Below are 19897 nucleotides of genomic sequence, written 5' to 3'. Positions count from 1 at the left end.
TATACATACAATGGAATATTATTCAGCCTTAAAAAGGAAGAAAATTCTGACACATGCTACAATATGGATGAACCTTCAGGATATTACGCTAAGTGAAATAAGCCTGTCAACAAAAAGACAAACACAGTTGACCCCTGAACAACATGGGGGTTAGGGGCACCAATCCCCTCCCCAGCAGAAAATCTGTGTATAACTTTATATTCAGCCCTCTGTATCCATGGTTCTGCATCCGCAGATTCAACCAACTGCGGTACATATAATACTGTAGAACATATTTAGTGAAAAAAAATCCACCATAAACTGACCCATGCAGTTCAAATCCATGTTGTTCAAGTGTAACTATACTGTGTGATTCCACTTATGTGAGATCTTTAAAGTAGTCAGACTCACAGAAACAGAAGGTAGTTGCTAGGGGCTTGGGGGAAGGGAAAATGGGAAGTTGTTTAAGGGGTATAGAGATCCAGTTTTGCAAGATGAAAAAGTTATGGAATATACCTAAAACAAAACAATGTGAATATACCTAACATTACTGAACTGTACGATTAAAAATGGTTAAGATGCACTATGGAAAATAGTATTGCTGTTCCTCAAGAAATTAAAAATAGTACTACTGGGACTTCCCTGGTGGCACAGTGGTTAAGAATCCGCCTGCCAATACAGGGAACACGGGTTTGATCCCTGGTCTGGGAAATCCCACATGCCGTGGAGCAACTAAGCCTGCGAGCCACAACTACTGAGCCTGCGCTCTAGAGTCCACAAGCCCCAACTACTGAAGCCCGTGTGCCTAGAGGCCATGCTCCACAACAAGAGAAGCCACCATAATGAGAAGCCCGCGCACCACAATAAAGAGTAGCTCCTGCTTGCGGCAATTAGAGAAAGCCCGTGCACAGCAACGAAGACCCAATGCAGTCTCTAATAAATAAATTTATATTAAAAAAAAATAGTACTATCATGCGATCCAGCAACCTCACGTCTGGGTATATATCCAAAGGAAACAAAATCATTATTTCAAAGAGATAGCTGTACTTCCTTGTTCACTGCAGTATTATTCACAATAGCCAAGGTTATAGAAACAACTTAAGTGTTTGTGGACAGATGAATGGATAAAGAAAATGTGGTATATAGACACAATGAAATATTATTCAGCCTGTCATTTGCAATGATGTGAATGAACCTGGAGGGTATTATGCTAAGTGAAATAAGCCAGAGAGAGAAAGACAAATACTGCAGGTATCACTCATAAGTAGCATTTGAAAAAAAAAAAAAGATCAGAAAAACAGAGAGTAGGAAAGTAGTTGCCAGGGGCTGAGAGGATGGGGGAAATAAGGAGAGGATAGTAAAGGGTACAAACTTTCATTTATAAAATGAATAAGGTCTAAGGCTCTAACGTATTATAACATGGTGACTATAGCTGATAACACTGTATTGTATAATTGAAATTTGCTAAGAGAGTAGAACTTAATTGTTCTCACACACCAAAAAAGGAAGTATGTTAGGTAATGGACGTGTTAATTAACTCAAGGGAGGGATCCTTTCACAGTGTATATGTATGTCAAATCACCACATACTTTAAATATCTTACAATTTTATTTGTTGATTATATCTCAATAAAGTGGGGACTAAAAGTAATAACAAACTGAGAAACAAACATGGTTAAGAGGGTAAGTGTTACGTGGATGTTATCACAATCAAAAAAAATTCAAACCAAACCAAACCAAACCCAAACCAACAGATTTCCCAGCACAGTTTCTAGAAACAGTAGTTTAAACTCACTGTCAACACTTATTTCCTGCCATTCAAACTTAATCCAACATATTTTGGCTTTGGACCGTAGTACACTTTGAAAATACTTATAATACTTTTTTTTTTAAACATCTTTATTGGAGTATAATTGCTTTACAATGGTGTGTTAGTTTCTGCTTTATAACAAAGTGAGTCAGCTATACATATACATATATCCCCATATCTCCTCCCTCTTGCGTCTCCCTCCCACCCTCCCTATCCTATCCCTCTAGGTGATCACAAAGCACCGAGCTGATCTCCCTGTGCTATGTGGCTGCTTCCCACTAGCTGTCTATTTTACATTTGGTAGTGCTTATAACACTTTTGACAATGAACTCTGAATTGCAAATTTCAGTTCTTACATTATTTAACCCCTCTTCAGCATTCGTCCTTGTTGACCACTTTTCTAATGGCTTCTGTCCCCATGTTTTTCTCCTACTTCTCTGGCCACTTGTTCTGAGTCTTTCTGTGGAGTCATTCTCTTCCTTTCTCATAATCATAAATATTGTTTTCCAGGGTTTTGTTCTATTTTCTTTGGGTTCTCTGTATATCATCATGGGTAACATTTATTCCCATGGCTCTAACAAACCTCTGTCCTTAGACAGGCCTTTCTCCTGAGTTAAATATCTAAGTGCTTCTTGGACATCTCCTGTCTCCATTTGGATAACTTACAAGTACTTCACACTCAACCTTCCCCAAACTGAACTCACCATCTCCTGCCTTCCTCTCCCCCAAGGGTTGTTCTCCTTTATTCCCTGCCTCATTGAAAGGTGCCATCATCCACTCAGGCATCCAAGGGAGGGAACAGTGAGATGTCTTAACCGCCTCCTTCCTCCTCATCCTCCCACATTCAGCTGGTCACCATGTGCTGGCGATCAAATCATTTCCTTAATATCCTTTGAAGCTATTTCTTCCTCTATTCCCTCCGCCAATGCTGTGGTTTAAGCTCTCACTGCTTTGTGCCTGGATTACAACAACAACCATAAAACTGGTCTCCCTGCGTGTGATAGTCTCCTATCCAATTTACCCTCTACTACAACCACTGAAATTCGTCTGAAACATAAATCTGATCACTCACCTCCCTGTTTAAAAACTTCTATTGATTCTCTACTACCCTTAACACAACATGAATCGTTCTTTTTTTTTTAAAATTAATTAATTAATTTATTTATTTATGGCTGTGTTGGGTCTTCGTTTCTGCACGAGGGCTTTCTCCAGTTGTGGCAAGTGGGGGCCACTCTTCATCGCAGTGCGCGGGCCTCTCACTATCGCGGCCTCCCTTGTTGCGGGTTGCGGAGCACAGGCTCCAGACGCGCAGGCTCAGTAGTTGTGGCTCACGGGCCCAGCTGCTCCATGGCATGTGGGATCTTCCGGGACCAGGGCTCGAACCCGTGTCCCCTGCATTGGCAGGCGGATTCTTAACCACTGCGCCACCAGGGAAGCCCAACATGAATGGTTTTTTGAATTTGATTCTGCTAACTTGATCTCTGTAAACTGCCCCTCATGCGGTCTGCTCTAGCCACACTATTTCTGGAATGTAGCATTCTTTCATATCTTTGTAGCTTTGCACATGCCTCTTTCTGCCTGCACTGCTCAAAATTCAGTCCAGATACAACCTCTTCCAGAAAGTCTTCTGGAACCTTCTCGGGATGGCTCAATAAAAAAATACATTGCATGGGACATATACTAAAAATTTTTAGTTGTTTATTGGTAATATTTGGGACATATACTAAAAAACACTCATTATTTTAAATTCAAATTTAACTGGGTATCCTGTTTGGGTTTTTTTTCCCCTAAATCTACCAACCCTACTCCCAGTCTCAATTATGTACTTCTTGTTTATTTTTTCATGTCCTCTCCTAGTCTGTAAGCGTCTTCAGGGCGGGAACATGCCTTATCTCTGTAACTCCAGGTTCCAGCACAGCGCTAGTAAGCATATAATTAAAATCACATGGTGTTTTACTGCTGGCTTGTTTCTTCTAAGCTGGCTTTAACCCCTAGTCTCTTTACTGCTTCTCAGGAACGATGTTCATGATAACAGTGATGCCACCTGCCTCAGCATCATGGTGAACGTGACATGAGACAGTGCAGCCCAGCACGTGAAGGCCACCAGGAATGCTACTATAATTTAACCAGTAAGATTATCCTTGGAATAGGGCTTATGTCTGTTAAGATTTGAAATAAATTTGTTCAGTAAATATTTTTCTGTAAGTTTGCAAAGAAGAGATAGGTAACCTAACTCAAGTTGGCATAAAGGAAGACCATATTTTTAAAAGGAAAAAGTTAAGCTTGCACTTTAAAAGTAGTATGTTCCAAGTGAACTGGTTCCATGTATTTTAAAAATATAGGATAACAGCACAATATGAACCTCTAGAGTCAAGTAATAATTGATCCTGAGCAAATAAAAGCTACGTGAAACCATTAGTTATGTACCGCTATCTAATTGGAAACATGGTTCTAAATATCTTAAATTTACTATATTTTTTAAAATAAATTTTATTTTATATATTTATTTTTATTTTTGGCTGCATTGGGCCTTCGTTGCTGCGAGCAGGGGCTACTCTTCATTGCGGTGTGCGGGCTTCTCATTGCGGTGGCTTCTCTTGTTGCAGAGCATGGGCTCTAGGTGCGCAGGCTTCAGTAGTTGTGGCACCTGGGCTCCGTAGTTGTGGCTTGCAGGCTCTGGAGCGCAGGCTCAGTAGTTGTGGCGCACAGGCTTAGTTGCTCTGCGGCATGTGGGATCTTCCCAGACCAGGGATCGAACCCGTGTCCCCTGTATTGGCAGGCGGATTCTTAACCATTGCACCACCAGGGAAGTCCCCAAATTTAGTATATGTTAAGCTAGTTGTTTTAAGCAACAAATCATTATCTCTAGAAATTAAATCTTAAGAGACTGTAATAAAATCTAGAGGCTCTCTCACCTTTTAATGTTTCATTTTAAAGCATGTGCTCATATAATAGTCACAAAGGTTCACCAGAATATCACAGCGAGTGATTCTTCTATTACCCAGGTAGAACCTCAGAACAAACACTCTCGATCATGGAGAAACATGCTAGAAATTTCAATATTAAACAAAGTTGTCCTGAAAAACGTACAGAAGGAAAATTTCTCTCCCTCCCCCACCATTCTTTTTTTTCTTTTTTAAAGAACCCAGCAAACCACAGAGTCAAACTGTACAAAATTTCTTTATGGTTAGGCACAAAATAGAACTTTGCTGAAATAATGAGTCAATTAGTGATTGCTATGATCAGAGAAAATGTACAGTGAATTATACAACATATTGTAACTACCTTGGTGGAAAAAAGAAAAAAAGCACAAATGGAAAAAAAATGGATCCTTCTAAGCACATCTAATTAGGCTTAGTTACTGTTGCCCTTAGTTTCAGAGAGAGCTGCCTTTAAACAAAGATGAGCAGAAGAGTTCTTATTCCTTACGCTTCTACAAGTTAACCTTGGCTTCCCAGGAACACCACCCCCACTCCATTTCCCCTCTTGGAGTTTTAAAAGCCTATTACGCATTTCACTAGAATCCAGCTCTAAATAATGGATATAACAGTGGAAGGTTTCATACTTTTATTAAAAACTGAAAACAAGAAACTTGAATTGAAATTGCAAGTCAATGTACAAGGTGCAAAATTAATCTCAGTTTTGGCTAGAAGTTAAGAATCCCATTAACTTTATGACATCTTTTAACAAAAATGATCCATTGGTTAGAGAAAAACATCTCAGGGCAGTAATACTAATATTCTGTAGTGACTTGCCATGTTGAAATTATAAGAAATGTACTTGATTACTAAATTAGACTAATTCACACACAGTACATAATGCATGTGAAATACATATTTGATTTGTTCAACATTCTAAGTTTGTTTTTAAAATTTACTGTAAAAAGACAAAAGAGGAAAAGATATTAATTTGCAGGTAGCCAAAAGGCCCAGTGACCAAGGCTGTGGTTCACTGGCTACTGATGCATGGTTCTGGGAATTCTCAGATCTAATGTTAATCAGCATCTTGCTCTTAGGGATAAAAGTGCTAAGGCAAGCTTGGTTGTAATGAGAAGGAGAAAGGTGCTCCTCAGTGTCTTTCCAAATTCTTCCTATTCTGTAAGGCCCTACAGAAGATCTACCTCCTCTATGAAGCCTTTCTCTACTATGCTACCCATAGTGATTTATCTATTCATTGAAACCTTTCCTTAAATTTTTGTAATACAACTATTTGTAGCACAAACTAAATCATTTTAACCAGATGTGATAATCTTTGGGTGTGTTGGCTTGGCTAAACTGCAGTTCCCAGCTAATGAAGGAAACAATAATCTAGGTGTTGCTGTATTTTAGAGATGTGTCCATAATCAACTGACTTTAAGAGACATTATCCCAGATAATCTGGGTGGGCCTGATTCAATCAGTTGAAGGGCCTTAAGAGCATTGCTGAGGCTTCCCTGACGAAGAAGAAATTCTGTTTGTGCATAGCAGCTTTAGCCTAGGCCCAAGAGTTCTAGCCTGTCATTTCGGACTTGCCACAATTGGGTAAGCCAATCTTTTGCAAGAAATCTCTCACTTTTAAAAAAATTGAGACATAATTGACATATAACATTATATTACTTTCGGGTATAGAACATAATGATTCAATATTTGTATATACAGTGTAATAATCACCACAAGAAGTCTAGTTAACATCCATCACCATACATAGTTACAGAATTTTTTTCTTAAGAGAACATTTAAGATCTACTCTCTTAGCAACTTTCAAATATACAATACAGTGGTATGAACTATGGTCACCATCTTGTACATTGTGTCCCCATGACTTATTTGTTTTATAACTGGAAGTTTGGTCCTTTTGACCCCCTTCACCCATTTTGCCCACCCTACACCCCCTCCTCTGGCAACCCTGATATGTTCTCTGTATCTGTGAGCTGGATTTGTTGTTGTTGTTGTGTTTTAGATTCCACATATAAATGAGATCATGTGGTATCTGTCTTTCTCTGGCTGACTTATATCACCTAGCATAATGCCCTCAAGGTCCACACATGTTGTTAATAAATAATATTAATAAATTTGTATTAATAAAATTTAAAATAATAATCAATCTCTTAATATATATTTTTGACTCTGCTTCTCTGCTTGAAACTTGATTGATGCAACTGATCATATAACGTCATGTATGTATGTGTGTATGTATATATCTTATCGTTCCAGTCAGATTCAAAGGCATAAACTTGAAATAATAATAATAATAATAATTTATTGAGCACTTACTACGTGTCGAGTTAAGTGTTGTATTAAGCCTTTTAATACGTGAACTCACAACCACCTGAGAATATTAAAATCCTCATTTTAATCCCCATTTTATAGAGGCTAAATAATTTGCCTAACCTCTACAGCTAAGGAATGGCAAAGCCAGAACTCAAACCTGAACCTCATTTATTCCAGTGCTTATGCACTTAACTACTGCAATAGACATGACCCATCACACACAAACAGAGGGAAAGGTGAAAAGGCAGAGACAGAGATATACAGAAAGAAGAAAGTTATGTAAGCTGAGACAGACCATTATTCTTAAACATAAGTAAACTGCTTATCACACTCTGTTGATCACCTGTCATTCCTAACCTAAACAATGTTCTCACCTTGGAGGCAATGCTCTAAATGGGAGAGCCACAGCAATCTTCTGGGGAAACTTCTGAAGTACAATGCTATGGTTACAGGGGCAACAAAGACTAGGGTAGTTGCCCCAAGCCAAATGAAATCAAGTCAAGGACTTGAGAACCTTCTCTGTATTCAACAGATATGTCAGATACTTTAGCTGCCCAAGAAACTTCTTATTGTGGGATAAAATAAACATTTATTTTAAAACAAAAGAAATAGATATGTCAGAGTATCATTCAGCTTAATTGATTCACTTCCACTTTATCCTCATAAAATCTGTGATGCAGGTAGGGCAGAAATACTTTTCTCACCTGTACAATGGAATTAATAGCAAGTCAATGAAATGAAGTCACTTATTCAAAGCATACAATACACCACAAGAAAGGGTAAGGCTGGTTCTTTGACTCCAGGCTAGTATTTTTTCCAGTAGACTAACATGATATAGTTGAGTACTCGTAATCAAGAAGTTCCTCATACTTGGTGTACCATACCATTAATATACAAGGTTTTATAATGTACTGACATGACTAAAGTAATGAGACAGATTTTCATAAGTCACACATGAAACCGGTTGTATTTCCCAAATTTGCTCTGTTCTTTGGGCATTTGCACTCACTGTCCTTTCTCCTTACATGCTTTTTGCCCAGATACACAACTGTTTCCTTCTCACCAGGTTTCAATTCAAAATGCCCTCTTCTCAGGGAAGCCTGTCCCAACCACTCTGGTCAAGATAAGATGCCTTTGCCATTCTCTACTAAATACTACTATTATATCCTTTCTCACTGCACTTCTCAGTACCTGAAGTCATTTATTTGTTTTTGTTTTTATTATTCATATTCTGCTACCAGAATATAAGCTCCTCCAGACGTGGACTCTGCTTACTACTGTATCAACAGCACCTAGAATAATGACTAACATGTAGTAAGTGTTCAAGAAATATTTGTTGATCGATGTATCTTCTAAAATGGACTATACTTTTAATATGATTCCTATGTGACAGTAATTACCTTGAAAATAAATATTAAATTATTAAAAATGAGAAAAAAACTTGATAAAAGTTAAAAGCTAAACTGCCAACTTTCAAAGGAAGAAAAGAACCCTCATTGTTAATCTTTAGCAAACAATATTTGTAGGGCTACTTTTGGATCTTCTATGTCTCTTTATAATCTTCCTTAGTTCCCTAAAATGAAATTGACTGAGGATTTTGAAGGAAATCTGTTCAGAGTTTATACATAAGATACTATAATCCTTTGGCAAGCATGTTTTTGCTAAATGTGGTTTTGAGATAATGCAGTTTTATATATTTATATCCCAAACTGAAAACAGCCATCTTATTATATGCTCTGTTCAGTTCATTCCACTTAAGAGAACAATCTATGCAGTAATACAGAGGGAGAGAGACAATCAGTTTAGACTCCACATTTCAAACCAGGAATTACTAGGACCAGAACAAGTATGCATGGATATTGCCATAATTTATGAAAAGGCCAGACAATTACTTAGCAGCTATTGTAAAACTGCAATCCGGGACAAGCAAATTTACAAGGAACTGCATTTCAAGCCAGTAAGGGCTGATTCAGACTTTAAAAAAGAGGTATAGTCTGTGTAATATAAAACTTACATAAATATATATAGCCATGGTTTTTCCTCTAAACATCCCCACTTTTAGAATTTGCACGAATGTTTTCCTATTCTTTTACTTTCAATCTATCTGCATCTTTATATTTTAGATGTGTATCTTATAAATATCATATAGTTGTTTTTAAATTTTTACACAGTCTGACAATCTTTGTCTTTTAACTGAAGCATTTGGTCCCTTTACATTTAATGTAATTACCAACATATTTGGGTTTAGATATACTACAGTCAGTGCCGTGGTAAGCCACCCATATTTCCTCTAGAAATAGAGCACTCATTCCCTCAGCTGCTGAGCATATAGGCAGTCAACAGCTCTCAGCTGAATCTTTCTTTGGGACTTGGCCCCAGCTGGAATGCAGACTTACCCAAAGTCATATCCCCTTTAGGGAGGATGGGAGAGGATGGAAAACTGCATACAGTGACTGGTCAGTGAGGGGGGTATAAAGGCCTGGACCTTTGCAAGGCCATCCCACCCCCAGGTTCCCTGTAGAATCAACTGATGCTTTTATTACTACTGCATTGCAGTTTAAACTTCTCATTCTGGTCTATCTTCCTTCCTCACTCCCCCACAGATGTTAACCTCAAAAGCCCATCCCAATAAACTTCCTTCAGGCAAATCTCAGTCTCTGAGTCTGTTTCCCAGGGAATTCAATTTGTGACATCTATCACCTTATTATGTGTTTTCTACTTCTTCTGCCTGTTATGTTTCTTTTTCTTTACTTTATTGCCTTCTTTAGGACTGAGTGTTCTTTTATTATTTATTCCATTTTTTCTGTATTAATTTGGAAATGATACACTCTTTTTCTATTCCAGAGGCTATCCTAGAAATAACAAACACATAGTTGAATTAGCAAGTCTAAAGTTAATTGATTAATACTTTTCCCCTACTCTGCAATATGATAAGGATTTTAAACATTTTAACTCCTTTTACCCTTTTCCCAATTTATATGTAATTGTTATCCTAGGTATCTCATGTAAGTGGACACATACAACATTTGTCCTTTTGCATCTAGCTTATATCATTTAGCATAGTATTTTCGAGGTTCCTCCATATTGTGGTATGCATCAGAATTTCATTCTTTTTAAAGGTTGAATAATATTCCATTGTATGTATATATCACATTTTGTTTATGCATTCATCTGTTAATGGACATTAGAGAGTTTCCACCTTTTGGCTACTGTGAATAATGCTGCTATGAACATTGGTGTGCAAGTATCTGTTTAAGTCCCTGCTTTCATTTCTTTTGAGTATATACCTAGAAGTGGAATTACTGGTAATTCTATATTTAACTTTTTGAGGAACTTCCATATTATCTTCCTGATTCTCTTAAATACATTTCAATTCCCTGTTGAAATTAGCCATTGTTTTATTTATATTCTCTACCTATTTTCCTACTTACTTGAACATGAACATAGTTATTTTAAAATCCTTTTAGGATGACACCAATATCTAGGTCATCTGTGGATCTGCTTCTATTGTCCGTGTTTATTTCTTGGTTTTCAGTCATGTCATCTTGTCTTTTGGCATGCTCTGTAATTGTCTACATAATGCCTCCAGAGAGGATTTCCCTTCCCTCTAGTAGGCAGATATAATGGTAGCTGATTGCCTTAATCCAGTGAGGGGCTGTGCTGAGTGCAGGCTGAATTGTACCTCTGGTAAAGCTCAACCTATTTTTGACTCATCTCTATTCCAGGAGCATAGCCCTCCAGGATTTTTAACTGAGAGCCTGGGAATTCATTGAGGTTTCTCCCCCTGGAAGGTTCATAACTCTAGTCTGTATCTTGTGAGACTGCCAAAACGTCTGCTTTTCAAAGGCTTTCCAATGAGACTTTTTTAGCCTCCCACTCTGTAAAGCCCCAGGATTTGGCAAATATCCCAACAGGATAACTGGCTTTATGCTTGAGGCTCCCTTAGTTTTCTTTATAAAAGCTTGCTGGTTTCTTATCCCCAGCAGCAGCACTCTCCCAGTATACAGTCCTGGTTCTCAGATCCCTGCTCATGCCCAGCATCAGCAAATTCCTCAAGCGAAAAAGAAGCTACAAAGTCAGCTCGCCTCTCTGAGGTTCTTTTAGCTCACCTTCACTCTTGGTGTTCAGTCCTTTGGAATCTCAGCCCAAAGCATGGTGTACCAAGGTCCCACTCTTGGTAGAAAATGGACTATATTTTTATCTTCCTAGCCCCATAAGACTGTATTTCAGGTCATACATCTCCAGGCAAACACAGACACAAAATCTAGGCTCACCTCTCTTAAATCTTATCCTCTCCCAGATCTTGATCAAGTAATTCCTCACTATATCTTGTTAGCTCTTTGAAGCTTTAACATATACTTTAAAAATATTTTCTCTGCCTGCTTTTTAGTTCTAATCACACAATTCCTATGTCATATCAGTACTATCTTAGTACTACTGGTCTTAGTACTACTAGTTGTGGTAAGTTTTAAGAACATAATTCCCAAATGCAGAGAAACTACAATTTTTTTTAAAGCCAGTCTTAGGAAAAAGGATATACTTTAGGCTCAGAAAACATTTTCATTATTTTCAAGTTTTAGAATGATAACCATTAAATTATGCTAGAATTATATTCTGCTTCCATTCCTTATCAATTAAAGTAAACTTAAAGGAAAATAATATGGTACTTCAACTATAATTCACCCATAACAGAATATGTACCAGCATATGCCTAACATTTTAAAGGCTATTGTATTAAAACAGATAAAACCATGTCTATTTCATTTGGGCTTAATCTCTAGAACAGTACTTCTAACATAACCAAATGATGTTAATAGGTCTTCCTGGGAGGGCTGCAGTGGAGATGGATTTTTTTCCTAATCAAGTATATTTGCTTTCTCTGGAGATGCAGAATGCACACTAGTATATTAAAGATCCTGAGAAGTCCCCAGTAAAGTCAGTTATTTATATTTGTTTAACCCTCTGTTTTCAAATATATCTGATCATGGAATACACTTTAATGTGTACACTTTAATGTGTGAGAAAGGTGACCTAAAAAAAAAGGAAATAAACATTTCAAATAGTTTTGGTTATTTATATGTTATAGTTGATTATATAACTTCTTTCTTCTTCATTGAAGGTGAGCTGGTGAGTTTTGTGGGGGATCTTGTTAGCTTCATTAATCTATAACTTCCTTTATCAGTCTTTTCTGACATTGGGTAGCAGAAAGAGCATGAGCTTTCTATAGACAGAATTAGGATCAAATTCTGGCTCCACCATCACAGGCAAATTCTTCTCTCTGCTAGCCATATTTCTTTATTTGTAAAGTGGGCTTGGGGGGCTTTCACAGTATTATTTTAAGTACTAATGACCATGTAAAGTACCCAGTGTATTGTCTGGCTCCAGAGGTTCCTCCTAGTAAAACTCCTCAAGGATCTGGAATGGCCCATGGGAATGAACATAAGATTGACATCTTTCAACCCTCCTTGATTTGGGACTCTTCTTTGTTAATTAATTCCCTTGCTTCTTATATTAGTAATTTCTCCCCTGCCTAGTTAAGAGGCTGTAATACTCCTGGGGAATAATGGTTTTTTGTTTTTGCTGTTGTTTTTTAAAATTTTTTATCCTGACTGAGTAGCCGGAATTAAATTGATTTTTATTTTCTTAGAACTTTTCAAAGGTTCAGCTCTCCCTGTCTTATGGGGAGACATTTGCTACTGTAATATTTATTTTACCTTACTGTAATTATTCATTTTCTTCCCTGCTAGACTCTAAGTTCGTAAGGTCTGGATATCTTCTTCCTTGCTAAATGCACACCCCTATCACCACTGGCCTAGTTAAAGAGTAACCACTCAAAAATTACAGAATTGTTAACAAGTTATAATAATTGGGATCCCAACCACTATTATATCAAAAATATAATTCTCAGATGAAATGTTTTAATATTATTTATATAGAAGATATTAGCAGAAAACAAGGAGTTAAATTTACTTATCCTGGATTTTCTAGAAATCTTAGACTGATAGAGCGATTTTCCTGAGATATATCCAATAATTAGGATAGAAATTAAATAATAAATACACTTATATGCTTTTTAGGTAAATTTTCAGTATTCGAGAATGACTCCATTTATTCAAAAGATGTGTTCTAGAAAGGTTGCCTGCAAATAACACTTTCATACTATAAATATTTAAAAACCCATCTGACTGGGCTTCCCTGGTGGCGCAGTGGTTGAGAATCCGCCTGCCAATGCAGGGGACACGGGTTCAATCCCTGGTCCGGGAGGATCTTACATGCCCCAGAGCAACTAAGCCCGTGTGCCACAACTACTGAGCCTGTGCCCTACAGCCCGTGAGCCACAACTACTGAGCCTGTGTGCCACAACTACTGAAGCCCGTGCACCTTGAGCCCGTGCTGTGCAACAAAGAGAAGCCACCGCAATGAGAAGCCCACGCACCGCAAGGAAGAGTAGCCCCCGCTAGCCACAACTAGAGAAAGCCCGCGCGCAGCAACGAAGACCCAACACAGCCAAAAATAAATAAATAAATAAATAAATTTATTAAAAAAAAAACCCATCTGATTACAGTAAACTAAACTTCAAGTATATTTGAAAAACAAAAATCCCTCTTTGTAATAAGGATGCTTTCACACTAGTCTGTATCACATATTCAGATTTCTGAATACTGGATTTTTCAAAGTGGGGAACAGTCCTACTAACTTGGTCATATCAAAATGCTAAGAAGTTCAGCACAACTCAAAATCAAGTTAACTTTTATTTTTGAAAAAAATTTTTAGCATGTATATAGTAGTAAATATAATGTGTTATTAATATAGGTTTTTTTAATGTGTTATTAAATTTAGAATGGATAAACAACAAGGTCCTACTGTATAGCACAGGGAACTATATCCAATCTCCCAGGATAAGCCATAATGGAAAAGAATATAAAAAAAAAAAGTCTCTATGTGTATAACTGAGTCACTGTGCTGTATAGCAGAGATTGGCACGACATTGTAAATCAACTGTACTTCAATTAAAAACAGGTTTTTCCATATACTAGAAAATAAAAAATACTTACTATTATTTTCTTACAGTCCTTTCCTCTGCATAGTTCTGTATAGGTAGAGTATTGCACATATATAATCCAGCTTCCAACAAAAACCACCAACCAGGAAAAGAAAAGATATTTCATTCGCACATATGAGAAGCGAGCCTGTAAGTAAAAGAGCACATAACAATCATTCATTCAGCACCAAGTCAGCATTCACTGTCCTAGAACATGACTTTTCCTCCTTTCTTGGAAGAACTCAATATATATTCTAGGCTTTCATATGGCAATTCTCCTAGAACAAAGTGTACTTTCACTTAGTCCAAACAGCACTGGCCTTAGAAAAGGAAGCTCCTTGGTCTTGCCAAGGAAAAGGGAACAAAATACCCTTTAAAATGTATAACCTTTCAAATACCACCAGCATCCAAACCTACTCATTAAGCACAAGCACGTGCACTATGCTACCCTGGGCACCCAGTAAGATCAGGTAAAGAAAGACACAATTCCCACTTACTACAAGCTTACAGAAGAGTGTTTCAAATAAGAATCTTAAAGTTCTTCATGAATAAGCATGGTAAAATAATTGTGTTTTAAGAAATAAGAACAGAGAATTTGGCTACTTGTCTAATGTCTCACAGTGAGGTACAACCAGAGTAAGAAATTATTCATACTCATTCCTACTTCCCTGCTGTATTCACCAATGTTTTATGTTCCTTCTATTCAACTAATCAAATGCTTCACCTAATAGATATTCTGGAAACTTAAGGAGAAAGTTACAACTATTAAAGGAGAAGAAAGGTTAAGATATATAAAGAATAAAATACTCCCTGCATGTCAGTTTGTAAAGCTGCACAACAGGATCCTCTTTGCACTGTTTTGCTCTCAGTGCTCTGGTATCTAATTGCGACTCGGGTCAGTTAGTGCTTTTTCTCCATCAACCACATATCAAACAGTTTAATCTTCAAAATGTCAGCTAGTCAAGATAATTTGATATTTATTTTTTGAGTCTGGAACACCAGTGGTCTGGTTTTATAAACAACTGAATTTAGGACTATGCGGAGAATTGAGCAAAATAAAGATACATAAACAAACAACGAAAGGCTAGTTTTGCTTTTACAATCACAAGTCAGTTTCTCACACTGGGCAACAGTAGGATACTGTGAGCGCTGTGAGCATGCAAAGAAAGCAGAAAGAGATGAAAGAGACGTAAATGCATCTGCAGAAGACAATGAGTGCAGAGGAGAAAGAGACTCAGGAAATACTGAATTCTGTTGGCTTTATTTGCGGTTTAGATATCGGTCTTTGTGAGGTTAACAGATGGTGAATCCCAGTACCAAAAGGCTTGAGTACAACGAATTCACAATTATATGATACGTCTTTGAGCTTTATTATTAAAATATTTTAAAAAATGCCTTTAATGCAAGTTATTTTTGTATAGCTCTAAATGAATTCAGTAAAAAGAAAGTTCATATAGAATTCCAAATTAAATCACATAAATGACAATGGGGTTTACACCAAGGGGTTTGTTTGAAAGACATTTAAGATTACTTGGCCCTAATAAGAGGCCTAGTCATCAGAGAGAAATTGATATGTACTAGTATTATGAAGCTTAAATATGATTAAATGACATAATGCCTATAGAACATAAGCACATTGCTAGGCACATAGAAAATACTCAACAAATAGCAAAATCAATTTGCAAGGCACTGAACAAAAAGCCAATAATGCTGTCATTATGGTTTGGCCACCACCTTCTTTTTGGGCTTGCCAAAAAGAAAACTGAATCTGAATCTGATTAAGCCTTACCAGTTTACAGGAAATACAGGAGACAGAGGAATATAAGTGACACTTAAGTAAGTGACACTATTAGGATACAATCAGCAAACTCTAGGCTGTGGGAAGTGCTTCAATACAAACAACCCAGTTCTTCAACAAATAAAATACAAGGGAGAAAATAGAGAGAAGATGGGAAAACCAAAGATCAAAAAATACATAAGAAATACTGTATATTAAATAATCACAATCTGTGGATCTTTTCTGAGTCCTGATTCAAATGTAAAACTGTAAAAGAAAATGGCATTTATGAGACAATTGAAAACTTGAAGACTGACAGGATACCTGATGTCGTTAAGGAATTATTTTAATTTTTCTGGTGTAATAATGTAATGTTTAAAGAAAAGAGACCTTATCTTTTAGAGATAGACATCGAAATATTTATGAGTGAAATAATATCTGGGATTTGCCTCAAAATAATATGGGAAGGGAAAAGTAGGTGGGGTATGATTAAAACAAAATTGGCCGTGTGTTGGTAACTGTTCAAGCTGGGTGATAGTTACATGCCTTCTTTTGTACATGTTTTTCTCTACTTTTTAAACATTTTTTTATGTTGTGCGATAAGGAATACTTCCACACCAAGACACCCCCTTCCCACACATTCATTCAGCAACTATTTATTGTCTACTAAGTGCCAGGTGCTGCTTTAGGCACTTTTAGAACATCTCCAGTTAAAGGGACAAACAAATTATAAATCTACCATACGAGTACCCTCAACACAGTTAAGAAGGTTCTCTGAACAACTGTAGCATGGCATGATTTTACTTTTAGAAGTCCAATCTTTTTCTTTTTTTGGCCCCTAGAGAAAGATTATTTAATAAAAGATGATGAGACAACTGATAATCATTGGAAATAGCATATTTAAATACCTAAAACATATCTTATATCAAAATAAATTTCACATGAGGGACTTCCCTGGTGGCGCAGTGGTTAAGAATCCGCCTGCCAATGCAGGGGACATGGGTTTGAGCCTTGGTCCGGGAAGATCCCACGTGCCGCGGAGCAACTAAGCCCGTGTGCCACAAATACTGAGCCTGCGTTCTAGAGCCCGCGAGCCACAACTACTGAGCCCATGCACCGCAACTACTGCAACCCATGTGCCTAGAGCCGTGCTCCACAACAAAGAGAAGCCACCACAACGAGAAGCCCACACACTGCAACAAAGAGTAGCCCCCGCTCGCCGCAACTAGAGAAAGCCCATGCACGGCAACGAAGACCCAACGCAGCCAAAAAATAAATAAATAAATTTATTTAAAAAAATAATAAATTCCACATGAAACTGATGTACATGTAAAATCTGAAATAATGTAATACAAATGTAGGAATCAAGAAGTTACTGAATAAAATTATTGAAACCATTTTATTTTAGGAAAGCTAAAAGAAAAGCCAATCTTTTTTTTTTTTTAAACCAACTTTGTGATTTTTATTTATGGGCAACAACTATATACTCCTAGATATCACTAAACCGTGTACAATTAGAAACACAGCATTGTAGAAGAGCAGACATCAGAATGAAACAGAGCAGACTTAAGGAAATATCAATCTTCATTATTTTGCTCATTTTTCATTATGTGCACAAAGAAGCATGAATGCAATTTGAAATCTTTTAATGGCAATAAAGTTACAATCACCCACCTGCGTGACAAGTCCAATCTTATATTAACACTGAGATAGGGTTTTAAAAGAAGATTAATCTCAATTCATTTAGTAAAAAGTCAACGAAGACCTTACACTGCAATACAATGTAAAAGAATATTTTCTTTTTTCCTTCCTGCCTTGCTCCACAGCAGGTAGAAGTCGCAGAGCAAAGGAAACAACACAGACCTGGTGAGTAGGGTTCTCTCTTAGTGTTCAGAATTTGGTCCTGTCTTAACTTCTTCTTGACACCTACCTCAAGAAGCTTAGTAATGTCAACTACCCTCTGGACTCTCCATCAATGATTTCTATTAGCTTTCAAATGCATATTGAGCTTAATAGATGCCGGCAGCTAAGACTTGTATATTTCTCCCTCCTGCAGAGCCAGTTTAATAAAACTTGGAATCATTTTGCCTTTCTCTCAAATAGCTACGTTAAATTTCTTCCCTGGCATATGTTTAAATGGAAAAACACCCTGTAAACTGGCTTGCCCGCTGAGTGTTCATCATGATACAGAATGTCAAAAATTTTGGAGAGGAAGTTGGATTTATGATGTTCCCAGCAGGGCACTGGGCATCACCTGTTGTACATATAATGACAAAAGGAGTGAAACACGTTTTTATTGCAGCATGCCATGGAACTTACAGTGATTTGAGAGTAACACAAAATAGTATAAGGACTTTCATGTCTGTTTTTTTTTTTTAACATCTTTATTGGAGTATAATTGCTTTACAATGTTGTGTTAGTTTCTGCTGTATAACAAAGTGAGTCAGCTATATGTATACATATATCCCCATATCCCCTCCCTTTTGCATCTCCCTTCCACCCTCCCTATCCCACCCCTCTAGGTGGTCACAAAGCACGGAGCTGATCTTCCTGTGCTATGCAGCTGCTTCCCACTAGCTAGCTATTTTACATTTGGTAGAGTGTATATGTCCATGCTACTCTCTCACTTCGTCCCAGCTTACCCTTCCCCCTCCCCGTGTCCTCAAGTCCATTCTCTATGTCTGTGTCTTTATTCCTGCCTGCCCCTAGATTCATCAGAACCATTTTTTTTTTTTTTAGATTCCATATGTATGTTAGCATACGGTATTTGTTTTTCTCTTTCTGACTTACTTCACTCTGTGTGACAGACTCTAGGCCCATCCACCTCACTACAAATAACTCAATTTCGTTTCTTTTTATGGCTGAATAATATTCCATTGTATATTTGTGCCACATCTTCTTTATCCATTCATCTGTTGATGGACACTTAGGTTGCTTCCATGTCCTGGCTACTGTAAATAGTGCTGCAATGAACATTGTGGTACATGACTCTTTTTGAATTATGGTTTTCTCAGGGTATATGCCCAGTAGTGGGATTGCTGGGTCGTATGGTAGTTCTACTTTTAGTTTTTTAAGGAACCTCCATACTGTTCTCCATAGTGGCTGTATCAATTTACATTCCCACCAACAGTGCAAGAGGGTTCTCTTTTCTCCACACCCTCTCCAGCATTTATTGTTTGTAGATTTTTTGATGATGGCCATTATGAGGTGATACCTCATTGTAGTTTTGATTTGCATTTCTCTAATGATTAGTGATGTTGAGCATCCTTTCATGTGTTTGTTGGCAATCTGTATATCTTCTTTGGAGAAATGTCTATTTAGGTCTTCTGCCCATTTTTGGATTGGGCTGTTTGTTTTTTTGATATTGAGTTGCATGAGCTGCTTGTATATTTTGGAGATTAATCCTTTGTCAGTTGCTTCATTTGCAAATATTTTCTCCCATTCTGAGGGTTGTCTTTTCGTCTTGTTTATGGTTTCCTTTGCTGTGCAAAAGCTTTTAAGTTTCATTAGGTCCCATTTGTTTATTTTTGTTTTTATTTCCATTTCTCCAGTGGGGTGGGTCAAAAAGGATCTTGCTGTGATTTATGTCATAGAGTGTTCTGCCTGTGTTTTCCTCGAAGAGTTTTATAGTGTCTGGCCTTACATTTAGGTCTTTAATCTATTTTGAGTTTATTTTTGTGTATGGTGTTGGGGAGTGTTCTAATTTCATTCTTTTACATGTATCTGTCCAGTTTTCCCAGCACCACTTATTGAAGAGGCTGTCTTTTCTCCACTGTATATTCTTGCCTCCTTTATCAAAGATAAGGTGACCATATGTGCATGGGTTTATCTCTGGCTTTCTATCCTGTTCCATTGATCTGTATTTCTGTTTTTGTGCCAGCATCATACTGTCTTGATTACTGTAGGTTTGTAGTAGAGTCTGAAGTCAAGGAGCCTGATTCCTCAAGCTCCATTTTTCTTTCTCAAGATTGCTTTCACTATTTGGGATCTTTTGTGTTTCCATACAAATTGTGAAATTTTTTGTTCCAGTTTTGTGAAAAA

General features: G+C 37.3%; 1 protein-coding gene across 1 annotated transcript in view; it reads right to left on the bottom strand.

Moving 5' to 3' along the window:
• The window catches only part of DIPK1A (divergent protein kinase domain 1A), a 126069-nt gene that overhangs the window by 22941 nt on the left and 83231 nt on the right, over nucleotides 1–19897 (bottom strand). Inside the window, exon 2 of the mRNA XM_082385752.1 lies at nucleotides 14093–14227. Coding sequence (XP_082241878.1) covers nucleotides 14093–14227 — 135 coding nt within the window. The remainder of the gene's footprint in view (nucleotides 1–14092; nucleotides 14228–19897) is intronic.

This window comes from Balaenoptera borealis (genome assembly GCF_965194805.1).
Source record: "Balaenoptera borealis genome assembly, chromosome: 1".
Classification (NCBI taxonomy): domain Eukaryota; kingdom Metazoa; phylum Chordata; class Mammalia; order Artiodactyla; family Balaenopteridae; genus Balaenoptera; species Balaenoptera borealis.
This window is presented reverse-complemented; position numbering and strand designations above follow the sequence as displayed.